This window comes from Astatotilapia calliptera, chromosome 15, assembly GCF_964374335.1.
Source record: "Astatotilapia calliptera chromosome 15, fAstCal68.1, whole genome shotgun sequence".
In the NCBI taxonomy this organism is placed as follows: Eukaryota; Metazoa; Chordata; class Actinopteri; order Cichliformes; family Cichlidae; genus Astatotilapia; species Astatotilapia calliptera.
This window is the reverse complement of record NC_137436.1, coordinates 4095068-4120403: the sequence shown is the minus strand read 5'-3', so window position 1 is coordinate 4120403 and position 25336 is coordinate 4095068. Positions and strand designations below refer to the sequence as shown.

Sequence of the window (25336 nt, the reverse complement as noted above, 5' to 3'; positions counted from 1 at the left end):
AAGCGTTCGTGATACAGCTTCAAATCCTGGATCAAACCACGAAATTCCACCTAGAACCACTATTCTCCTCCTTTTTCAATCTTTAAGTCAAAACAGCATCAGACAAAAGCAGTGCTTCATCTTTTTGCTTAAAAAGTTGCTGTGTTGATTAATTCTTATAAAAACCTTTCCAATTAAATTTTGCCCAATTATTAGTCTGTGAAAAGTTTTGTTTTCATCAAGTTTAATTGAAGTTGAGCTTGTCTCTCAGCTGACCATTCGCCCCTCTCTCTCTGTCATCTTTTTTGGGCTTGTCGAGCCAAAGGAAAACGTTCATGAATGTAATCTCAGTCGAAGTACGTTACAGAGTTTCCATTCCCCAAAGCAAAGGCTCCTCACTAAATCCGGGCATTGTTTGACTTCCATCCAACCTCTGCTGTCAGTGTGACACGGGTATAAAACTGTACAGCGATAGAACACATTCCCCAAGTCCCTTCCTTTCCTACAGTATACGTTCTCTTTATCTTTGCCTCACTTCCTTTTTTTCATCATGGTCATTTCAGTGGCCTCTCTGTTTGTTCATTCCACTTGCCTAGGCTGTCTCCCAGGCCATTAATCTACACCGCTTCAACCGCTCCTCTGGGCCAGACCAGGCTGTGGCGCCACTCACCATGTGCTCTGAAAGGCTACTGTGTTCATACAGATACGAAACGATAGACAGAGACAGAGAATGGCTTTTAGAGAGAGCACCTAGAGACATGAGATAAGTGGAGAGAAAGGGAAACATACGAGCAGCAAAGAAGATACTTGCCTCTTTTTCACTTTTCATGTCATCTAAGACAGAAGTGAAAAAATCATGTATTTGAGACCAGAGATGATGTTGCCTCGAACAACTGCACTGAGATTACCGTTGGGTCTGCCCTTTGGAAAAGGTTGAGATTTGAGGAGATTAATATGCCGTTGGATAACGCGGGGTGGTGGTGGGGAGGGATTTGTTGCTCGCCTGGAGCCGGTCTGGACAGGCAGCGGCCGTCAGCGGTGATGAGGGAGTCGAGCAGATGGCCCGGCTTAATCAGAGAGTGCTGTCCTGAGTGTACATTTGCGTATACCTGGGTTTCAGATGATGCGTGTGTGACTTATAGTGAGAGAAGTTTTGTGCTCGTCTTGCATTCATAAGTCTATCTGCACTGATACGTGTGTCTGCGTTTAATAGGTAAGAACAACGAAGACATGAAACACACTTGGCGGTAAATACTGCTAGCCTTGATTTCTCTGTCATTAATCATCATAGAAAGTATTGGAGCTGACTGGGTTGGGAATTTGTTGCTCAGCACATCTGAACTCTGTTTTGCTTCAGCTTTAATGTAATTGACTCTCTAAGAAGGAAACATCAGCCTTTGATTTATTAGATATTCCCCCGTACGCTTACATTTGGACTTGAATCTATAAAAGGCCCCGTTTATGCTGCTAAATAAACAGAACAACTCAATAATCTAAACCTGTCTCCGAACATTAATCTTTGCATGCGTTCACATTTTCAGCAAACTGGGTCCATCCGCTTTCGATGCCATTACTGCAATTAGACAAATTAGCATGCAATTACATGCGCTCCGAAAACACTGCTGTTTCATTTCACTCTTTTTGTGGGTTTTTCCAGAGTGAAGTTTGACTGAGGCCATGTCCAAACTAATATGTTTTCATTTTAAAACTTATTTAAAATCCATTTATTTATTTATTTGAGAACTCTGGAGTTGCATTTTGATTTGAACTGGCAGAAAAAGAGACTTTTTTTGGAAATGGTGTTGCAGGCACCCTCATTCGACTGCTAATTGAGTCTGTCATGCAATGGGGCGGTGTGGTGGTGCGGTGGTTAGCACTGTTGCCTCATAGCAAGAATGTCCTGGGTTTGAATCCACAGTTTGCATGCTGTCCTCCACCAGTTCAAAGATACAGAGTTTGGTTCACTAGTGATTCTAATTTGTGCCCTGCTTTGAGCTCCAGCACAACCATTACAATTGGATAAGTGGATGAAAATCTCCATGGCTTTCATGTGACAAAAGTCTAGTCATTTATTAAAGGGAACAAGGAATTTGCAGGTGCCTCTGACCCTTATCTGTATTAGCAGTTGTCATGGAGTTGAATATTGGGCACTAGGGTTGGGCGATTGGACGAATATATTGACTTTCGATGATAAGCTGAGCCCCTCAGCGATCGTTTTTACACGGGCGATTTATTTATTTGTTTGCCCATGAGTTTGCTAATAATGACGGAGCTAATAGAAGCAGTCAGCTGAAAGAAACTAGCACTGTTTTAACAGCACCCTCTTTCTTCTGCGAGCAAATGCCCCCTCCTCAGAGTGCGCCCAAATGCCTGTTGGTGGAGCTGCATAAGCTGCTGATAGTCACATACTCAGTCGGATGGTGGACATGTACATGCTCATGCAAGTTAGCTGTGTTTAACTACTTTGCTTGCAGTATATGTCTGCACAAGCGGCACACCGCCTTGGTTACATCCTCAGGTTTACCAGTTTCATCTGGTTTAAAGCCAGAAAGATCACAAATTGGTGACTTTTTTAGTGCTGCCAGCTTTAACGTGCCGTCATCACGACTAACGCGATTAATAATGAACCCATCTGGAGTCAAAATCCCTAAAATGTTAATGCGTTAATGCTGATAGCCTTAATTTTTGGGGGAAAGTTGGTCCATGTTTGGACTTCTTCTGTGTTGTAAACACGCAAATCAGTCCGTGCATGATTACATTGCTCCGCCCATCAAAAAGTCTGCGCATGGGTGAATATATCTCCCATCATTGATTATTGGACTGACGATTGTCGGTTGGAAAATTTTTACATATCGCCCAACCCTGTTAGACACACATATTGGATCCCGACTGTCCATGAATGGTGTTCTGAATCAGTGATATATATATATATATATATATATATATATATAAAAAATATGGAGCCTCAGTGTCTGCTTCTCCACTTCTGAACAGTACACCACGTTCTCACCAGGGAGCTGGATGGTACAACCACATTGTTAATGTCATCTAGGGTGGAAAGCAAGCCAGCATAACAGCAGAGCATCAATCAGCCAAAGAACCTGGGCTCGAATTCCTGGAAATCACCAAAAAGAGAAAAAACAAAATGACTACAGTTCAGCAGGGACGGGTCCAAGTAAGGACGGAATTCAGTGTTCGGTGTAATTTGGGAAGTTGTAGAACAGTATGTCACGTTCAGTGGCTCATGGACAGCATTTGTTGGAGGCAGTGTTAGTTATTCATTTTCCTCTTTCCGCAGACAGTCTGTGGATTCAACCCAGTGGGTTTCCCTGTCATAAACAAGCTTTCTTTACCACTGTCCGTGCCATCAGGGACTAAAGTTTTAAGAAGGAAAATGGTGGCTGTGTAAGATGTCATTTCCTGCTCGTTGCCTCTAGAAAAGAGGCTTAACGAGAACAATTTAACGAAGGCTTTTTAATAAATTTCCTCTAAGGAAAAGTACGTTCTGGTGGCATTTGTTGGATTATTTACAGTAACGTGTAGTAACTGACATGCACAGCGACAGTATTAATCTTTTTATTTCTTTATGATTTGCTCTTCAGCGTCTAGATGCTCTGCGTTTACGGGATCAACCACCTGGAGGGGGTCACTGGAACACAACTTGCTCAAGGAAACGCCGCTTGTGCACGAGGAGGATCAAAGCCGAGGCCCTCCACTCTGAGGATGACCTCGGTTACCGCTTAGCCACGCAAAAGTCAATAACGCGCGCTCGTGTAAGCCATGGGAAGAGCGAAATATGGAGCCATTGATGCTTCACGGCGGGGTCAAGATAGTATCCAGCCCCGAAGCATCTGTATGGTAATGATGGGAAGAGTAAAATCGAAAACGCGAGGCGTCGCCATGGTGACAGAGGTGATGTCATGATCCCAGCTGCCGGCAAACTCTCTGTAGTTGAGGGTGCAGCCGCATATCCGCGGGGCCAGTCGGCTTACAAACTACTCCATTGTAAATCATTGTCACAGGAGCCACTCCTCTCGCTCTCCTCCACATTGTCTCCTATCTCTTGCTCTCGTTTAATTCTCTTGGCCTCTTTTTTCACTCTCTTATTGCTGGCCTGTCTCTCTTATTGATGTCTATATCTCTTGATCTCCCCTCCTTGGCCGTGCACTCTAAGCTGGTGGTGTTGAAAGAGATGGATGCTCACTGCCCTCAGTAATCTCCGCAGCAGCCATTTAGATAATTAAGTCACTGTTCCTTCACTTGGCTCTCCATGTCCCGCTTCCAAAGCTGACCTACACACTCGCACACACAACATCACACGCATGTTACAGTAGCTCCAGTAATGCCGCAGCCTAAAGACCCGCGCGTGTGTTTATGTGTGTAAATGCGCGTGTAGCCGTGTGCGGCGTCAGCCGGGAGAGCTGTTTGTTTTGATGGCGTTGTTGGTTTTTGTTTAGAGAACAGAGAAACACGCGAAAAGGATGCGACGGGGAGAGAGAACAGGCGACAGCTGCCACGGGCCACAGAGGATACACCCGGAACGCGCACACAAATACAAACACAGCGCGTGATTGGCGTCTGGAAATTCACGCACCAAGTAGAAAAAACAAAACCGAAAAAACAGCACGTAGGAAGGAAGCGTGCACGCTTGCCTCGGGGTTTTTCTCCAGCTCCGTGTCTTGCTGTTGTGATAATGTGGCGTTTTGTTGAAAGTCGGTGTTTTAATTAACTGAGCGCCGGCGCGCAGTGGTGGAGGTAGCAGCTTTCTCTCTGTTTGGGCTAATCATCACGCCCGGGCCGCCGACAGTCATACACCGTCGGGGTGTTTCTAACTCAAGTCGGCTGCACTATTTCCGCGGTCGTGCACGCTTTCGGAAAGAGGAGCGACTCTCGTGCTGTTTTCATCATGCACAAGCAAAAAACACACCCCCTGTACTCAGACCTCAGCAAACAAGCAGCTTAGAAAACCTTGCATCACACAAAACACACACATGCATTGCACACGCACTCATGCAGCTCCCCCTCTATTTTTTTTTTCTTTCCACGTCGCTAGAAACTTTTACTTATTAATGCTCTGCTAAAAGAATTGTGCTGATGCACACGGAGAGGGTAATTTGCTGTCAGTGGTGTCGGCATATGCAATATTTCTTAATCTCAAGAAAAAATAACCCTTGGCCCCCACTTCCTTTTTATTTCTCTTCCTTTTTATTTCTCTTCAGGTGCCTAATGCACCTGATCCCAATTTTTTTTTATCCGCCTTGAATGATTTGGCCTTTGCTTGCATGCTTTATCAAACAGGAGATGATCAGAAAGTGTCTGTCTCAGACAAAATGAGGCAGTGTGTGCATGTCACCCACCAGTATTTCATCCATCAAGGTGTCAGATTAATATACAAAGTGCCATCTCTCACTATCGTCTCTGAACCTGCGTGGAAATCCTAATAGGCAGATGAGATAAGGAAATGTGAGGTGCTGGATTCAAATTAGTTCCCGGTCTTGCTCGGAGTGACTGGTGATTACCTCGTGGTTTGGGTTTATTTTCCTGCCAAAGACTGTAGCGGGAGCTGTTTAAGTAACACCCGGCCTATATGCCTCTAATTTGCTCAAACCGAAGCTATTTTTGGTTTCTATGATGCTTAAGCTGGTGGGTTCTGTTATGAGAAGCCCTGCAATTTTTTTTTCTTTTTTATGATGTGCTGCTGCCTGTGTGGTGTCTCTGGATTCCACTCAGACCACTAATGAGGTGTGCGAACAGTAGCAAAGTACTAATTCCCCTCAAACCACTGGGATTAATTCAACCTACTAATGCTAAGAATCAATCCCAACAATAGGCTTGCAGGTTTCCACTGTAGCTACATTTGTCTTTTCCTCTCATTTCTAAAGATGGCCCTTTCCTCACCTCTCTCTACATCCCCCCATAACTCACCTCCACACTTACAATGTTCAAGCACATGAAATACACACTCAACCTAATTGTTCCTTTCCTGTGTTTGCCTTTCCTCTGGGTTCTGCTCTGTTGTTCCAGCGGGTTTTTTTCCACCTCTTCTCCTGGAACATCAATTAGATTTTCTCCTGTTCGCGTCCTTAAGAAGGAAAGCTAAAAATACCCAGGAAGCCCTCTTTCTTTCCCGGCAATTCAGTTTGCTTCATCAAGGTGGGAAAAAAGACAAAAAAATGCTGGAAAGAAAAATTCTCTCCCACCAAGAACGTATTAACTCTCTCCCATCCAATTTAGGTTCTAGCACATTGCCTAATTAATAAGGCTTGTGCGGGAATGCTTTTATAGGCAGGTGTGTGTGTAATGGCAGCGAAACATCCAATTTAAGACAGCGCTGTATCTTCATCATCAGGCGTGACTCATCATCTGGGACGGACTCTAGCTGTGAAGGAGAATTTTAAAGGCCCGAGACTCTGGCTCGCTGCGCTTCGGGCTATTCCTGTACCAACAGTCTCTCCCATTATTTAAATATCAGGGCGAATACCTCCGTCGTCCTGGAGGGACTGTCAGCACATTTCTGATTGCTGTGTATGCGGCGTGTGTGTGCACCTGCGGTAGTTACTCTATACTCGGTGCATGTCTCCCACAGGGCCGCTCATTTACAGCAATATCTTGTCCTCATAAAGTTACAGCATGCCATCTATCCCCAGCCCTCGTTTGTACCATCCAGCCTCGCTGATGGACGGGCCGATCATTAGCGCAGCCTCGTGAGTCTAGCACGTGGCTGTTTGTGCGCGAACGCGGTGAAAGCTGGGCTGTCACTGGGTCAATAGAAATAAACACTACTACAGATTGGAAACGGAGCCCTCACTCTTGGGGAGTATCTGTAGCAGGAGGAACTGCTGGGTGGTATTAAACACAGGGCAGAATGTGCTAGCAAAGCAAACATCACACCCCAGAACAGACGTATGACACACCACCCGCCCCACTCCACCCTGATCTCCATCCTTAACACCCTTCTCTCTATTTCAGGCTGCGTGTCGCGCTCGCACACACTCACAAGCGCACGCACGCTTTACTGCTGTTATATCTCGTTTGCTCTCTCTCTCGCACACTGTCTGGCTGTCTCTCCGTCGTCGCTGCGTTCTGTCCATCTGTTACGCTGCCTCTTTCCTCACGTCTATCTGTGGCTCCCCGCTCATTCCCACATGGCTTTGTTAACGCGGTTCTGTCACGCGCACCCCAACATGCTGTGTGCCGCCTCGGAGTGACAGATGCTGCTCTAAAGGGTGTGTGTCTCACATTCCCAACCTGCCAGACAACTTTTTTTTTTTTTTGTTTCCCCCCCCAAACCGTTGCTGCTTAAGAATCTAAAGTTGTCGTAAACTCCTCGTTTCGCAGGGGAATCTAATCTGATCTCTGTATCTGTACATGTGGAGCTGGCTGAAATTTGGGTTCTGATTCATCAATATTTCTTTTATTGCCTCTTTTTTTGCGGGGGGAAAAGTAGCGCCCAGCCACCAACACACTGCAGCTGACAGCCTTACACTCAACGATGTGACAACACAACGGAGAATCCGAGTCAGTCAGCTCATTAGGCTCGATTCCTGACATAGTAATTGTGTTACTTTCTCGAGTCCCTTTGCTCTCGCTGGAAACCAAAGCATTTTTGTTGCTATTTGGGCTTCCAGACGATTAGTAATTGTACTAATTTTTGTTTTTTTCTCATCTTACAGAAGAGATCATGAGCTGTTTTTAGTCAGAAAACAGCATTTGGTGTGGGAAACTGATACCCTCAGGTTAGATTATTAACATGCTGGCAGGATTGCAGGAGCTGAAGAGCCTCATTAATTGCTGTAGGGTATGACTGAAGTGCTGTCATTATATCTTATGAACTTTAAAAAATAAAAGCCCTTAGATTGACTTTAAACACGTGAGCCTCACAGCGAAGGTTATCAGCCCTCCTCTTGAATCGGCGTCACCTCGTCCAGAGTTTGACAGTGACTTCATTGGATGTGAAAGAAAATGGGCAAATCTTCATTGGCACCATCTCCCCAGAGCGGAGCGGTGCAGAGCCGAGTGTCATTGGAGATGTGATGCATTCAAGTGTTTATCTGGTCTGGCAGAGTCCACAGGTGTGTTGGGTGTTGGTTTCCACGAGGACCTCTGAGAGCGACATTTCCTTTATCGCCTTCTCGTACTTAACCTAAAAAAAAAGGACAAAACACACACAGAGCACGCACTCTCTCAACGTGGGCTCGCACGCACATGCAGACTTTCAAGCAGTGGCAGAAACGTAGCCGTGGAGGGAATTTAAGTCTCTGTAATTAGTAGCTTAAATCCTTCTGTTCACCGAGGACCATAAATGTAGTGGGATTTGTCTCGGTGACACTCGTTCTGCGGGGATCTGTTGCCAGCCTCCAGTTCCACAGTACATACTGACATGCATAGTGCCAGGATGACAGGAATTCACTTAGAGGATTGTGCAGATATTGAAATGTAGAGCCAAGAATCTGAAAATGCCACTTGGGTGAGTGATAGAATGGGAAGCATGGTAATGTGAGAGTCTCCTCTAGAAAACAACAGAAGCGTTTGTCGTGTGTATGAGGCGCTCGATGATGCTAAGCTGGATGTTTGCGTTCGCTATCTAAAGTAAGAAAGGAAATGTGGAGCACGCAGACCTCTGATTAGGAGCCGTGATGTTATATGAGACATGAGAAAATAGCAGCTTTGCATACTGTTTATACAAAACGGAGCTAACCCTTTAATTGTTCTGCACTTGTTCTGTTGTGCAGAAGCCCCCTCATGAGCAATGCTGTCAGTCATGAAGAACTGCATTTGTTTCATAGTGACTAATTCTTTTCTGTATCTCGAGTTCTACATTTAACCTTTTCTAATTAATCAGCTCGCAGGCGCTGTTGCTTCATTGTGTTTTTCATTCTCTTGTGCCTTTACACAGACATATTAGCGTTATATTGAGTATTTTCAGTCATTTTAACATCAAAATGCACATGCAAAAAATCACATTAGTACAGCTGTTTATAACATGGTTTTAAATTTGTTTGAATTGTATTTATATCAAAACATTAATTATAACACTGCCTGGGATTGGACTGCAAGGACCGCTGACTGCCGCTTCTACAATGCACCAAACCTTACAGCCCCTCTTGTAGCTCTTTCAGGCTAGCTCCAACCAGGCCCCTGCCCCAGGGCCCGTCAGCCCTGCCCTGGGTACGGTTGTGTCTCTTGAGTTTTTATTTCCTCATAAGGGTTTTCTGTGTAGAGCTACTCTATATCAAAAGGAGCCAATTTAGGTGGTTTGGGCATCTGACTAGCATGGTGGGCATGTTCCCAGGGCAGATCCAGGACAAACTGGAAAGATTACATCTCTGGCCTGGGAATGTCTCTGGAAGAGAGGAAGGAGGTGGTCGGGGTTGGCAAGTTCTGGCAGTCTGTGGTTAGACTGCTGCCTCCACAACAGATCCAGTAAGCAACAGAGGACGGATGGATACTTGAATTAGTACAAATGTTCTTACAGAAGTTATTTTGACTTTGTCATCAATTTGTTTTCACCTTATTTAAAATACGGAATTCAGTGGATAACCTTACATTCTCATCACGTTACTCATTTTTACCCATTTTTTGATTTGACATTCATATGATTTGAAAGCTGTGAAATACTTGAGCTATTTTATGTGTTTAAAACCTTAACCCTTCACCCTGAAGTGCATGTCTTGTTTCCTCAGCCTTGGCTACAAATAACTCAGAAGTGCCAGATCAAAATATTCCATCAGACAAACTATTTTTTGCATTTCTCTTAACAGGACTAATTTTGAAAAACAACATTTTTTTTTATTGAAATGGGCACTGGATAATCCCCACAGCGCTCCAGAAGGTATTTGAATAACTTTGTTCATGTTTTGAATTTTAGCCGTTAGCGAGAAATAGAAGACGGCAAAGGAGGCGACTTTGCTTGTTTCATTCCTCTATCCTGTGCTGTGTGGTGCTACCCTAGTGAGGTTTGTTCCACAGAGCTTGCTAGTGTGAGCACATGCAAACTTGCTCAATGCCTTTTCTTTAATCAAATGGATTGATTTGTTCTCAAGTGCACCGATGTCCTAAGAGGTTTACCGGGAGACAAAACACACTCTGTTTTCCAGTGAATCACCGTCTAGACTAGATAGCACACTGGATGCACAATAGCATGTCTTCACTTCACATCTGAAACGCGCTGAAATTGTGAAAGCAAATGCACTCTTGCCCTCAATTCTGACTTTTGTGGAGATAATGTCCCTTTTTTTTCTGCTTTTTCTTCCACTGTTTTCATGTGGAGGAATTTTTCTAACTGCCCTCTTATTTCTTTGCTGAGGTGTGGAGCTCGGGAGATAAGAGAATATTACCTGGCTCTAACTCTGCCATTGTTCCACTGGCCTAGAATCTTGTTAGTCTCTCTGTACATATTTTTAGAGATAATTCGAGCTTATTCTATTGGAAAATTTGAGGTTATTAAAAGGGGTTACTATGGAGAAGGAGTAAGGTTATTGCAGAGAGAGTGAGAAGAGAGCGTGAGAGAGTTGTCCCGAAGCGTTCGGTTGCTCCGTCTGACTCTGTCGCCACGGATCAGCTTGCTGTGTTTGCACAGAGTAGACCTTGTATTAGAGAGGGGAATGAAATGAACTGAGGATTGAGAGAGGTGGGTGTATATATAACATAAGAAAATACAGACGATAAAAACACAAAGGAAGAAAGAGAGAATTGTAGTGGATAAATAAATGGATGGTCACAGCAGCTAAAGTTACAGTAGGGCAGGTGCTCCCACCGCAGGCTGCTTGGTGTATCGCTTCCATCAAAGCTTTGTAGAGAACCTTTCATTTGCAGCTTCCTCGTAGACTCTTATACTGCACGGCTGGGCTTAAACACATTCAGTTGTAGTATATGCTGCTTTTGTACACTAGTGCGCACACACAGAGATACTCACAGAGAAGCCGGCATTTCAAGGCGTTCCCTCCTCTGTGAGGCTAAGAAGCAGCATGACAGACCCCAGCGTGCAGAATACAGACTTATCATCCGCTGTCATTCTCTCCTTGCAGACCAGGGGATTTTGCATGGGGCTCGCTGAACCTGGTGTGAGCTTGTTATATATTTATTTCATCTGTTATCAAGGGCTTTGAGAAGCATAACGTGCCTTTGGTGAGGTTGAGTACAATGCACTAGAAACCCATCAGTGATGGATTTCACTGCTCAGATCCCGTACCACTTTGATTTATGACATAATAGAAGAGTGATACGCTGCTCCTGCTGCACAATAGCGCCGTGCTCCATTCTTATGTAATTCCAGCTTGCTGTCACCTCTTAGCCTATCGCAGCTAGGGATGGGTATTGTTTAGGTTTTTATCCGAGACCAGTACCAAACCGGTACTTTTGAAACTGTGCCGGTGCTTAAACGGTGCTCGAACTGGTGCTTAAAGAATGTAGAACACAAACTTTGTCCAAAAACCTCTTATGTTTAGCTGTTTTTTTTGTAAAAAGATAACAATGTTAGCCTTTTCTGCAGCTATAGGGCATATATGGCATCACTCTTGGCTGGAAGCAGTGCTTAAACAATGGAAAAAACACAAACTTTGTCCAAAAACCTCTCATGTTTAGCTGTTTTCCACTTTTCCTTTGGTCATTTTAGCCTTTTTGGCCAGGGTGAAGGGAGTATCTGGCATCAAACAAGAAGACAGCCGCATGTAACTACGACGGTGTTTGCTAGTTCACCTTACATGCATTAATTTAATAACGTGGTTAGCCTACTCAACGTAAATTACACACGAACAACATTAAGCGACTCACGCAGAGAAGAACGGCTGCTGCTGCATCATCATCCGTCATCATTTCTGCTACATTGGCAGGGCTAGGGGCCAGGACTCTCCTCTTTGGGTTTTTGGGGGATGCTGCTAACTCCGGGTCTGATAACAGGCAACCCACGCACAGTAGATGTGCACGGTGTGAGGTCTCGCAGCAAGCTATCAAATACGGTGCATTTCTCGGCTTTTAAAGAAACGCTATGCGTCGCCAGGTGTTTCATCAGATTCGAGGAGTTACCTCCTTTGCACAGTATCAGCTTAAAGCACTTGTTGCAGGCTGCTGAGTTTGCATCTTTTGCTGTGGAGTACAGCCAGACTTTAGACCGCTTCGCTTTGGGCGTTTTTTTAATCTGTAGCTCTGCTCTAAAAGAACGTACGTGGGCCCGCTTACTATGCTCGCAAAGGTAAAATGATTGGCTGGAATCCAAAGTGTATGACATCTCAGGAAACAAAAAAGCACCGAAATGTGCGCTGCTTTTCGGTCTGGTTACTACCGTTTATGTCACCGGATACCGGCACCCATCCCTAATCGCAGCCTGCTGTGCTTGAAAAAGGGAGAACCCTCCAATGCACTTCAAGGGCAATCTGATTGAATTAACCAGCCATTAGATGTATGAGATGAGCTGTAATTGGGGTGTGGGGGTGACGCGGGTATTTATCTATTTAGATGAATGAGTTTTGACCGCAAGGTCGTGTTACTGCTCACGCTGCCCTCAGGACAACTTGAACTGAGCGTGTACCTGCTTGCGTCTGGCTCAGCCATTTTGTTTGAACCTGTCGTCGCCGTGCCTAGACGCCTCGCATAACACATTTGGCTCCTTATGGTTTGGCACTGATGGTGTTTTTTATAGAGCTGCTCAGCGGCGCTCATTTCTCTCGCTCTTGTCGCAGCCCTCGTTAATGACTGGGAGAATAGGAATTAGAGGCAACAAATGAACCGCAGTGTATTCGCGTCAGTCAGGTGCGCTGGGAGCAGATGCTGTGAGCATTTACACCTTCATGTCAACATGTTTTCTCCTTAATTTACTGACTGACTGTTTCACTCTGTTCTTTGTTTTTTCCCAGAAACTTTTATTCTATTCGTGTCTGTATCGCTCGCTGCCGCTTGCACGTCGTGGTTGAAATGACCTTTACCCTCTTCCCGTTTCACACAGGCCTGCCCCTGTTGTTCCCTCTGAGAGGAAGAGGAAGTGATGTCACGCCACCACCATCGCTTTGAGAGGGACTACCGGGCACCCTGGGAGCGGAGAGACATCCGTCCTTCTGGCCTCCACAATGGAGGAGCCAATCATAGCTGTGCCTCTGCCGTTGTCAACGGCAACAACCGTCCGGGGCTCCTTCCCCTCCCAGTCATCCCCTCCCTTCTTCCAACTCCAGTTACAGTTGCCGTGACAACATCGAGCAGCGACTTAGTGGTCAAGCGAGGCATCTCGGCAGCAGGATCGGTGGCTCCGGCATCAGCCAAGGTAAGAGGCTCATCCAAATGGATGCTGGGACACCTGCTTCCCTCTGACTCCTCTTGGACAGCTCTCGATCTCTTTTACTGCTCTGTCAGGCTTTCTTTCCTCTCACTGTGTCAACTTTTCAATCTGTGATGACTCCCCAACTGGATGTAATATCTAACTTTTTCCATGCTTTTGAGACTCTTCTGCTTTCTTCTCTCGCTCTGTGTGTCTTCCAGTTCTTCCCTCCCACTTTTTTTCCCAAACATTTCTGCACTGGCACGCCTGTCTTCATGGTTCAACTGTCTCAGCTCCTCAAACCCCCTCTGTTGTTTCTCTCTGCAGCCTCTTTTGCTCTTTACCTTTATCCCTCACTCCAGTTTTGCTGCTCTCTCTGCACATTCTTGCCAAACCATTTTCCTTCCATCTTCATTTTCTCTCTCTGCCAAATTGCTGGCTTGTCCTGCTTTTGCCTCCTTTGTCATTTTTTTCTTACATTATTTAAATGATCTCTGACAGCTGACTCAGATGGGTTCTGCTTTCAGGTGATGATTTGTAGTGTGCTAGAAACAAGCAAACAAAGGGAGCCATATTATTATATACCATATCAGTATATATTGATCTTGTAGGTCATTGATTCCCCAGTGTCCCAGGCGATATTTCTGCATTAACCAGTGGGAAAGATTTAGCTTAGTTGTTACAAATAATAAATTAAGTGGACCCGAACAGGTTTGCATAGAAGCATTAACGGATAATTAAAATTAATGTACGAGCAGTACAAAGCAGCATCTAAAAAGAATGCATAGATATATTTTGTTAGTTACTTTAATACATTGTATAGATAACCAAATTAATTTTCTTTGCAAAAATTATAACTGATAGTTCACACAGTAGTCAGCAAAATTAGTAAAAGGTAATTTTTTTGGCTTGCAGTTGAATTGCAAGGTACCATCATGGATTAACAATTAATATTGTTAGCCAAATATAATAGATACACACCTGTTATGGTAGTCAGGTAAAAATATGAACATAAAGTTGTGTTAAGAGTTTTTTTGAAGAATTTTCAAATCTCATGTTTTAGTACTGAAGAAGCCTCTCTGATCAGAGGTTACTATTTTTTACTAAAAAATAGTAACAAAGTAATATTTGTTACTAAATTTACTAAGATCACATCTTAGTAAATTTCCTAGTTAACAATATGTGTTAAAAGCTGAAATTGTTAGCTGTTACCTATCTAGCAGTTAATGCATATTGTGGATAGCAATTTAACAGCAGTTAACAATAGAAATTGTTAGCCAGCTAGCTAAACAGCTAATGTGGCTATAAAGCAAAGTTATGAATATAACACTGTAAATTATTTTGAAAAAGTATGACTAGCAATTATATTGCTAGATAACAGTATGGGTTAACAGATGAAATTGTTGTCTAACTCAGCGGTCCCCAACCCCCGGGCCTCGGACCGGTACCGGCCCGTGAGTCGTTTGGTACCGGGCCGCGAGAGTTGAGGCTCAGTGAAATGTATGGTTTTCAGGGTTTTTAATCGGTTTTCAGCGTTATTTTGTTATCGTTTTTATCGTTAACTTGGTTTTCCTGGGTCTTTTCACGTGTGTTATGAATAAATTTTCTTTTTTTCGGTACCCATACTAGTTTTATTTTGTTGTATTTATCCGCGACACCTTAAAGGCCGGTCCATGAAAATATTGTCGGGCATAAACCGGTCCGTGGCGCAAAAAAGGTTGGGGACCGCTGGTCTAACTAACCAATTAATAAACAGTTGAAATGGTGTAGACAGGTGATGTAAAAGTGAGGCTAGCAGTTAAACTGTTTGCAAACAGTGTGGAGCGGTTAGCGTGTATCAAAAAAGTAGCCTAGCATGCCAGAGTGTTAGCTAAATATTAGGGGTGCAACGATACTCGTATCGATATTGAACCGTTCGATACAGTGCTTTCAGTCCGGTACGCATATGTATCGAACAATACAAAATTTTTAATTTATTTTATCTTTTTTTTTTTTTTTTTTTTTTTTTTTATCAACTTTTCTTCTGACGATGATGTCTGTGTTGAGAACTTAGTGGATCTGCGTTCGACTACTCCGCCTAGGCTGCACTGTCGAGCGCAGATCCACTGAGCGCAGCACAAGCTAGCAAGACAGAAGCTAAGCTCGTTGCAACATGGCAAATTGAACCTCCCCCACCCTCATTCAGATCTGGCCTTTGGAACTATTTTGGTCTTCATGTGAAGTATGACCCTGAAGGTAAGCGCGTCATGGACAAAAGTAAAACAGTATGTCAGATGTGCCACACAATGCTCAATTACATGGGTGGGAACTACTGCCAGTTTGCTCGTTAACATGTTGACGCCGTCCAGCCCCACGCACGGGCGATCCGTGGTAGCTCGTTAACGGAGATTTGCCGTGTTGTAGCAATAACCTCATTTCAGATTAACGCTGACAGCACTAGTGGGAACACAATGAATATGACTGCACGTTTACGCCGACACCATCCTAGTGCAAAGACAAGTGGAAGCAGACAAAAACAACAAGCACGCATGCTACAAACTTTACCCGAGTCATTTAGACAGCCGTTAGCACAGGATTCTCCTTATGTGGACCTGATATGTTTAATATGCTGCTGAGAATATAGCCCAGAAGAAGCGTATAGTATAGCTTTTATTTTGGAAAGAGACATTTCTCTGTAATAAACTCTGTTTTCCAAATGAGTGATTTCTCGATCAGATAGATTAATTTTTTTCTTACTCTGTTGTTTCAGCAACATTAAATTTAAAAACTACTTTTGAGTTAAAATATATATTTATAATTTTAATAAATGACAAATTAAAAAAGCATGAACATTTTTTTGTATCGAAAAAATATTGAACCGTGACACCAAAGTGTCGAACCGAACCGTGAATTTTGTGTATCATTGCACCCCTACTAAATATATTAAGTAAATTGGCCAATAAGCATAATAAAATAAGTGGATCTTAAGGGAAGTAAGTTAAAAATATCCAGCTAATAGTTAATTAAAAATTGTGGAGAAATATTTAGCTGAAATGAAATTCATTAGAACCAGTGTTGAAGACAAAGGAGTTCAAGTGTAACAAGGCTGTTGAGGTAGATCAGAAGCAAAAGATGGTGAACTGCCGTCAAAGATTAAAAGCAATCTCTTCTCGCTCCATTGTGACCATGATATTTAATCCAAACTGTATTATAAAGCTATTTTTTTAAGGCCTCAAGTGACTTAGGTGCATTCATTCCTGATTTGATTATACGTTGTATTTGTGTTTAGAAAATAACTGCAGCTTGAAAGTGTCTTGAGTGGTATAGTCAAGAGCTGTAGTTTGTGTTTTCCACCCCTTCGTCTTGGGATTTGCTAGCAAGCTGGCTGTCAGCAACGTGTGAAGAGAGAGGCCTTTACCAAAAAGGAGTTAGACATTTTAGCCTCTCCCCAGCCTCCGCTTCCATGGATACCATTCATCTTCTCTCTACATTCCTCCTCACTGTCAGATCATTTTCTTTAACTTGGACTTCTTGGTCTCTTGCTCTTGGTGGAATCTGCTCTGTAAGAGCAGAGGTAAGCAATGCTCTGGTAATTTAGCCCACAAGTGCACATCATTAGATTCCCCGCTGAATACACTGACCACAGACGCAGTGAATCTGCTTTGGCACCGCATCGGCCCTTCCTTTTGTGCAGCTGAATAATTACATACATTCAGACAAAGTCTCGCCAACTCCCACCGTGGCCGTTGTCATCATTCAATGGCTGCCATAGCAATTAACTACTTTGCATTGCATCTGAGTGCACACTTGTTTAAACATACAGCGTATGGGGGAGTGCTTGCACGAGTGCGAGCGTGTGCGCGCACAGCAACAACTGTGTGGTTATTTCCCAAGATGCCAATCTTATTCAGGGATTTACTTTGCTTTGGTTTGCTCCTGACAGTCCTTTGTAATGTAGGCAGTAGAGACCAGCACAGTTTAGAAAAGCAAATACATCGTCTGGGTTCTGCTTTAATAGTGGCCTACAAAAGATACCAGAAGCCTTAAGAACTGGCCAACACTGTGGGAGCCTGTCTCTCTATCTTCTTCCTGGCTGCATACTGTCCTCACTTGATCTCTGTCATCTTTGATCAAAGCTGTTGGCGGTCACAAAGAGTCTGATGGACGGCTGTAGCTCGCTCTCCACGGGACCCGTGTCCCTGCTCTGTCCACATATACACTAAAAAGCTAGTGGACTATATTGATTTCCACTGGTCCGATGTACATGTGCACGTGTATATGTGCAGGTGTACATATGCGTGTAGGGTAAATGCTGACATTCGAAAAGGGCCATCTGGCTGCATTGTCCATGTAAAGCTAACCACATGGAACGATGAACCGTTGCTAATCTAGACCTATGCTCTGTTATCCCTTTAATTATTTTTTTTAACTTAATTTAACGTGCATTTTGTGCTGCTGTCACAGATGTTGAATTGGATGTAATTATCAAACAGAGCCATTGTGTCTCCGGCTGATGAACAGTATCGTGAATGTCAGGGAAAAGCTCAGTTTCACTCAGCATGCTAGTCGTTTTTCCAAAGCATTTTTTCCTTAGAATATCAATGAGAGTCAATTTACTAGGTAATAACTAAACAGACATCGTAGCATCTGAGCAGGTCGAGGCAAGAGCTGAGGCCTGGTGCCTGTCAGGAATATTACTGTAGGCTCACACAGCAAGGCCAAATTCCATAAAACTTGGTGGAGAGGTGGAGCACGGGTAAAGGAAGTACTCGTCAGATTTTGGTGCGAATTCTGAACGCTTGCCTTAAACTAGCAAAAAGGTGCAATGGCCTTGGTGGAGGTTGTGCTCCGACTTTGTGTTATTTACTCATCATTTAAAAAACAGCACCTTTTCTGGCATATCTGTGGACGGGTATATGTGTGCCACCAGTACAACCAATGTTTTCTTAAAGCCAACTGCATATTAAAAGAGGGACATCTAATATTTGGTTACATGGGGATCAAAGGAGTATGTGTACATGTCCTAAATCATTTAGTGTGTGATGCTCAGTTCTGGATGAGACTTCCTTGCTTCACTATTCTGTTTAATTGAACGTAATTGCATCGAAGTTGCGGAGCGCTTGAAGTTCCAACCAGAACATATTAGCTGGACAAGCTGTCTGAGCTAAACATTTGCATAAGGGACATCCTTAAAAGGCACATGCTGTGCCGTTTTATTAATCTCATCTTTTACATTGCGTTAAGTCACACGCTTAACGGAAATACTATCGTCCAGCTGCTTTTGCCTGGGGACAATTAAGCAATGCTTATGCAAACAGCATAGTCGCACGTCCTCACTATTGACATAAAAAGAGAGAGGTGACATTACTTTGCACAGTTTATAAAGCTGAAGACGCATCGCTGGCTTCAATAATGAGTTAAAAAGAGTTTCACACTTCTTCTGTGTGATCCACATAAGGGGTGTGCTTTTAAAAATGTGTAGATGGATGGATTTGTATATGTGTTAATGCTTTAATGCTGCGGCTAAACGTTTGCACTTTCATGTTACAACCTGTTATTAAGGTTAGCGAGGATTTTATAGACTTTATATGTGCACTAAAGCTGGAATTTTTTATCTCCTAACACATTACTCAGAAATTATCTTCCCACAGATAGGCTGCTGAAACATATGGATTTTGCTGCATGGACTAATCCCTTACTGTGAAATTTTTAATCCGTCCTTCCCTGATATTTAACAGTAGTGGTAGCTGGAATTTCTTCACCAGCCCTCGTATAACCCAAATGCAGCAGACACAACTAGTACAGCAAGAGCATGGTGATAAACTGAACGATTCACTGGCAGAGCACCGATGATGTTGGATAAGATGGACAAGATGACCGCTGTTTTGCAGTCTGTCTGGGGTCCACTTTTATAAATTTTAAATGTGTCCAAAATCAGAAAAAAATCCAAGAGTCTCACATCAGTACAGCCTTTATATCGATCAAGGGACCGCCAAAAATACATCATTATCATTTGCTTGAAGGTTTATGTTGATGGACGGCATCACTGGCATTTTGATTTCGCTCTGTTTACATCTCATTCGTTTCTCTGTTGAAAATGTTTCTTGATGAGATTTTGGTTTCTGATCTTTCGAGCAGTCTCGAACCGTGATTGCTATTTGTTTAGCCTGTAGCCATCTCATTAGTTTAATGTTGTTGCACTCAGTAGGTAAGTAATCTTGTGTTATTCTGGTCAGATAGCTGTTGTAGGAAGGTGCAAAACGCAGAGAGTCTCTAGCTAAAGTCCAATATGAATTATTTAAAGACAATCTGTGGAGGTTATGCTTTGTATTTTGTAGCGTCTCAAAAAAAAGTGTAAAAAAATCTGGGTAGCAGCGATTTGCAGTAAATAGAAGACGTATAGTTTGTTATCAGCCAACAGTTTGATCTTGAACTTGATATTTGCATTAAAAGTGTTGCTTCAGCAATGATTTGATCCAAGATAAGCATCTCAAAGGGGGGAAAAAAAACCCCAAAAAAACAAAAGCAAAACGAAAAACCCTCGAAGCGCTGACAGCAACAATCAATAGAGCTTCTCTTAAAACAAAATTACACATTGTATCTCACTGGTCATTGATTTCAGCCAGGCCAGGTAGCCAGTGGATTGAAGCAGACCCCATACTGTGACCAACACAACACTGAACCGCGGGTGTCATGGCCTCACTCTGACACAATCAAAAAGAAGAAGAAAAGAAAGAACGCTTGCAAAAAGCACGTTTCTTCAGAGAGTCTTTTCTATTTCTGCATCCCCCCAGCTAATATAGTGATAGATGTTCTGGTCAGCGCTGAGGCGTTAAAAAAACTACCAGTATGACACGACCGGGGCATCACCTTTGTAGTGCATTAGCAGCGGCTTAGCTTAGCTTTTATTCTTATTATCTCGCAGAGCCTTAATATCTGCGTAAAGAAACACTCCATGTGAATGTCACGGCGGTGTCAGGGAGCCTTGTAATGAATAGACTGGAAGAGCGAAAAATTATTGAATCGCTACCGAGGTTGAGGCCAAAGAGGGGGGTGAGGGTGGGGTGGGGGGTCCTTTGAAAAATGGGATAACTTTGTGACGAGTCGCTGTGAAATGTATTGAATATGAGATGATTAAAGTTTAAGTAGGCACACACTGGGGAAGCGGGATGAGAGCGCCGGAACGGAGACGGGAGGAGAGGGAGGCGGGGTGAGGCGCCAGGTGAGGGTTGCTTTTGAATTAGCTCGAGCTAGTGGAGGAAACCACAATTGTTCTGTCAAACACTGCGATGCAACTCCATCATCGAGATAAGATGAAACTTTACATTTTACAAAGCGAGGCAGACTCACCATGGGGTCGCGCCGAAAACGCTGCTCGCTTTTTACGAGGGAAGCTGAGAACACTGATCATCGCAGCGAGAAAAAAACGATCGCTTCACAGCTTGAAGGGATGTCATCCAGCGTGCCTTTATGCTGATGGACATAAACTGACGGTGCAGATAATTCAGCGAGATGGTTTACAAGAGCTGGTTAAGAATAGTAAAAAGAAAAAAAAATATCACGTGGTCCTTTTTTTATCATCCCTGACATTTTGACTTGCATTAAGAGTCAAAATATATACTCCAAACTCTCCCTAAATACTAAATAGTGCGATCTTTCTAAGGCACCTTTATCTTTCTCTTTGAGCTGCAGCAAGGTAAACAATCTTCATGCCGCCGCTGCCTGGATGTGATTTATTAGCTTCTACTGTACGTGTTGCCATCCCATCGCAGACTTGCTGCGTGCCATTTTCATTCACTGCAAAAATGTCACCAAAATCAAGCTTCTAAAAGACAATTCCTCTGAAGTAGAGCTGACTGATTGATGAGAAACCCTTTATTTCAGCACGGCAGCTTTCATTTATTATCTATATGGCATCATGTAAAACCTGAAGGCGTTTTCACAGGTGAGTCAAGAGTCCCTTTATGTGACTTTCAGCGTTTGAACACTTATTCAATTTTAAATATGCGGAGCCAGAGGTCTGTTTCACTCTTTCTTTTCCACCCCTCCTTCTTCTTCTCTTCTTTGTAAGCGGTTAAGTGGTGCATGTGTCGGAGGATATTTTAGCGCTAAAAGTCAGCTTGTCTAACAAAGAGCTAACAAAGAGCTGTCAGCTCTTTTTCCGCCTTGTCCATCTGGTGGTGGTGTCAGTTTGGATAAAGACAGCCCTTCGGCGGGTGCGTATGCAGAAAATCCGCCCTCGAGCGCGCTATTAAAAACGCCACTTTCTTTTTGCTTCTTCTGATTGGATTTTTTTTCTCCTTCTCATCACTGGAAAATGAGAGTTCGAATTCCTGGCACATACAAGCGAGGAAAACATTCAAAGCTTGCCGATGCGTACACCTGATCTTAATTGGTCTGACAGTTAATGAACTAAGACTTCCTACTTCAGTCTTTTACTTTCCATTACTCAGGCATTAATTCTTTTTTTTTGTGTTTGTGTGTAATCGCAAACATCATCGGGGTGTTTGTGGACAAACAAATTGTGCTGTCACCCATCTACGACAGAGGTACTAAGAAACGGCGGGCCTCAAGGGAGCAGTGGGAGGATTAGGCAGTGATTTTCCTTCACATGATACAGGGAAACTTTTGAGTATTAATGAGATGCAGCGATCGTGTGTTTACCTGGAGCAACGGCGCTGGGGTCTGGACGTCTCTGCGCCATGTGGGAAGAATTAAAGCTTCCCGCTTTGAATCAGACCACGCTACGCTGCCATGATTGCTAATCAAGGACAGAGATACAGAGCCAGCCAGCCAGCCAGACAGATGGACGGACAGACACAGAGAGAGAGTCAGAGACAAGACAGAGAGACAGGTGAACTCCTCAGTCATGAGGACTGCATACTGTCAAACTGTCAGAGGGAAAAAGGCATTGTAAAAAAGGAACTGTCAAAACCGTATTTTTCTTTCTTTCTTTTCTTTTTTGTCCGGTATTCACATTTTAAATCGGACGGGTTGTGAATGGGAGTCATGAATCCGATGACAGATTTATCAGAAATCTCTCGCCCTCATCGCAAAGTTAGGACAACGTCATCTTTCGCTGTCCAAAAAAATATTGATAGCTGTCTTGATTTAGGGAGGAAAGGTTGGTAAAAGAAAAGAAAGAAAAATCCACATAAAAACGAAACAGCGGGCAGATGTGGGAGGATAACGAAGCAACAGGTCAAAGGACAGGTGAAGGAAAGCGTTATCTTAGTCTGTCTCGTCACTCTCGCGGTGACAGGAGTGTCCCGCGGGCTTCATCTAACCCACATCTTTTTTCATGAGTGCTCCCGTGTCTGTCTATCCTGTCCACAGACCCACAGAGGTAGGATCCCAGCTGACCTTTTGTCTCGACAATGTAGCGCTGCAATTATCCATCCAGCTCTTCCCCTGTAACGATTCTGCAGCCCGGCCAAGTCTTCCCTCTCTCTGTCTTTTTCTGCTTTCGGTGCACGTGTTGGATTTGGACGCCTTTGGGAAAAGAAAAATAAAACAGACCGAGATGAGCTATTGTTCAAAGAAATCCACGGATACCCCAAAATAGGAGACCTTTGTGGGTAGGGGGGCTGGCTCTGCGGTGTGTCTGTAACTGGTTACGGTGGGCTTTACAAAAACATTCTGCATGCACGGCTCTGGCATTAGAAGAGAAGATTGTCCAGTAGGGGCCTGCTCTTCTCCTTTTTTTTCTGTTGTGTTTTTGTGTGTGTGTGTGTGTGTGTGTGTGTGTGCGCATATATGTGTGGGTGGAAATGGAAAAGCAGCCTTCTCAACACACCGGCTGTCTTATGAGTCTGGCTCCAAACTGGCGGCCTGATGGCTCAATCTAATAAGCAGTCATTGGATATCAGATTTGAATCTTTCTCTGCTGTGTGAAAGACGAGACGCAAGTCCCTTCTCTATTTATGTCACAATGACTATGCAATATGAGGGTGTTATATTGAAAGGGTTTGAGGAGTGTGTTGTCATCCAATACTGTACATCTGCTCTCCCACCAGTACATGGAGATCATTGTCCCTCCGGTCTTTGGCTGAGGAGAAACTGGCACGGTGAGCGTCACTAGACAAATAAAGGTGTGTTTACGAAGAGCGGATTTGTCTCGGAGGCTCTCGTTGGCATTAGTTTGTCTCCTGTGCTCGTATTTGTTGGGGAAATTAGTAGCTTATGCTACCCTCTGCAGTTGCATGATTTGATGACAGCAACAAAGGCCTAGAAATCCCAGGCTTTTTTTTCTCTTCTTTTTCATCTTGCTCCATCACACCTCTATTACTTTTTCGATCTAATTCGTCTGCCCATCTCTGCGCTTCCCCCTCCTGTCCACCACCCCTTTTGCGACTTCAAACAACTTCTTGTCTTTGTTGAGGCATAGATCCCCACTCCTGCGTCAGCAATGCCACCCTCTGAGCGCGCTTGTGTGAAATTGGATTGCTGATCCGTTGGTTTTGAGTGGCAGAGATGTAATATGGGATAGCGGCAACCGCATGCTCTGATGCCAGAGACAGCTGTTACAGGACACCGAGGGATCACAGACGACGCTTGACTCCCGGTCCTCATCTCTTCAAGACTGTAAATGCTCTCAGTAAATCTCATGACAACATAAAGGAAAACAGCGCTGAACAACAAGCAGAAACACACAAGGCTGTGGTCAGGCACGTCGCGCTGCCCGGCGTGTTCAAGGCTGTCAGATTTGCCCGATTCGCTTAAGTGTCAGGAGGTCACCGTTGATCCCTGGGCAATTTGAAGTGGCTGTCGTCTTAGATTTGCCATTATCATTTGTCATCGCTGCCGACGGTGCGTGTCACCGCTCCTCTTCCTCACCACAGGTTGAGAGGTCTGAGTCAAAGGGAAAAGTTATTCTTCACACAAATGTATCTTGCGATTATCACACACTCGGACTTCTTTGGCCTGAAAGGTAAAAGGTTTGCACTCTTTATCAGCTTGAATTCATGTCACTGGCGGGAGCATTTTTTATTTTTTTTACCCCCAAGGCAAAAAATGGTATAAAAGCAAGTGCAGCTACTTCTCAAAACCACTCTTGCAGCATAGCCTGTCTTCGACATCCCTCCATTTTTCTCCAGTTGTGTTTTAAACACTTATTTTGCTGCAAAGTATGGCTCAATCCACAGCGCTCACTCTTAGCTCTTATCCTCCTCGAAACTCAGAAACAAGGTTGCTTATTTTTTTTGTGCTGGCTGCAATAACTTGATTCAAAGTATATCATATTCTGAAAACTGCTCCGAGTGTAGGATAAAGCCGCAGCCACGCAATACCCACCTGAGGGCTGAAAAGCTCCCCCAAAATAATTGAGCTGGCTAAAAATATCAGTTTAGTAAGTCAGAGGATTTTTGTTGTTGTTGTTTGTATATTCTGAAAGAGAACTATGTCTAAGTTGTTGTTACAAAGGTAAAGTTGGTAGATGTTGGTAGTACTGGGTGGGCCCCTTTTGCCTTCAGAACTGCCTTAATTCTTCATGTAACAGATCCAGCAGGTACTGGACACCTTCAGAGATTTTGGTCCATGACATGATAGCGTAACACAGCTGTACATCCTTGATGAGAATCTTCCATCTCACCATCCCAAAGAAGCTCTGTTGGATTGAGATCTGGTGGCTGCGAAAGCCATTTGAGTGCAGTGAACTTGGTTTGAACCTCAGCAGGTCGTCTTTCTACATGCCTAAATGCATCAGGTTCCTGCAGTGTGATTGGCTGATTAGATATTAATCATTTGTACAAGTTTTCCCTAACAAAATGGCCAACAGGTGTACTTAACAAAGTGGTCAGTGACTGCATATTAGTAGGCGGCCATTGTTAGGTATTTGCAACTTAAAAAAAAAATTTAAAAGAACCTCCAGTTACTGCTAATTTCTTTATCACCTTCTGGACCCAGTTCCATAGGGGATGGCCGTAAGATTGCTGAGAATAAATACCACTGTTTGAAACTTCAACCCAAAAGTTTTCATTATTTTTTCAATTAGATACTCTATTTTGCTAAAAGTATTCATTTTCCCAGCCAAATCATTGAATTCGGGTGTTCCAGTTGCTTCCATGGCCACAGGTGTATAAAATCGAGCACCTAGGCATGGAGACTGTACACACATCTGTGAAAGAATGGGTC

The 25336-nt window shown here is 43.7% G+C and overlaps 1 protein-coding gene across 13 annotated transcripts in view; it reads left to right on the top strand.

The window, feature by feature from the left end:
• The window catches only part of klhl29 (kelch like family member 29), a 267268-nt gene that overhangs the window by 89157 nt on the left and 152775 nt on the right, over positions 1–25336 (top strand). For all 13 annotated transcript variants that reach the window (XM_080289951.1, XM_080289947.1, XM_080289948.1 and 10 more), the window contains one exon: positions 12920–13231. In XM_080289951.1, the coding sequence (XP_080146077.1) occupies positions 12959–13231 (273 nt within the window). In that variant the 5' untranslated portion in view covers positions 12920–12958. The remainder of the gene's footprint in view (positions 1–12919; positions 13232–25336) is intronic.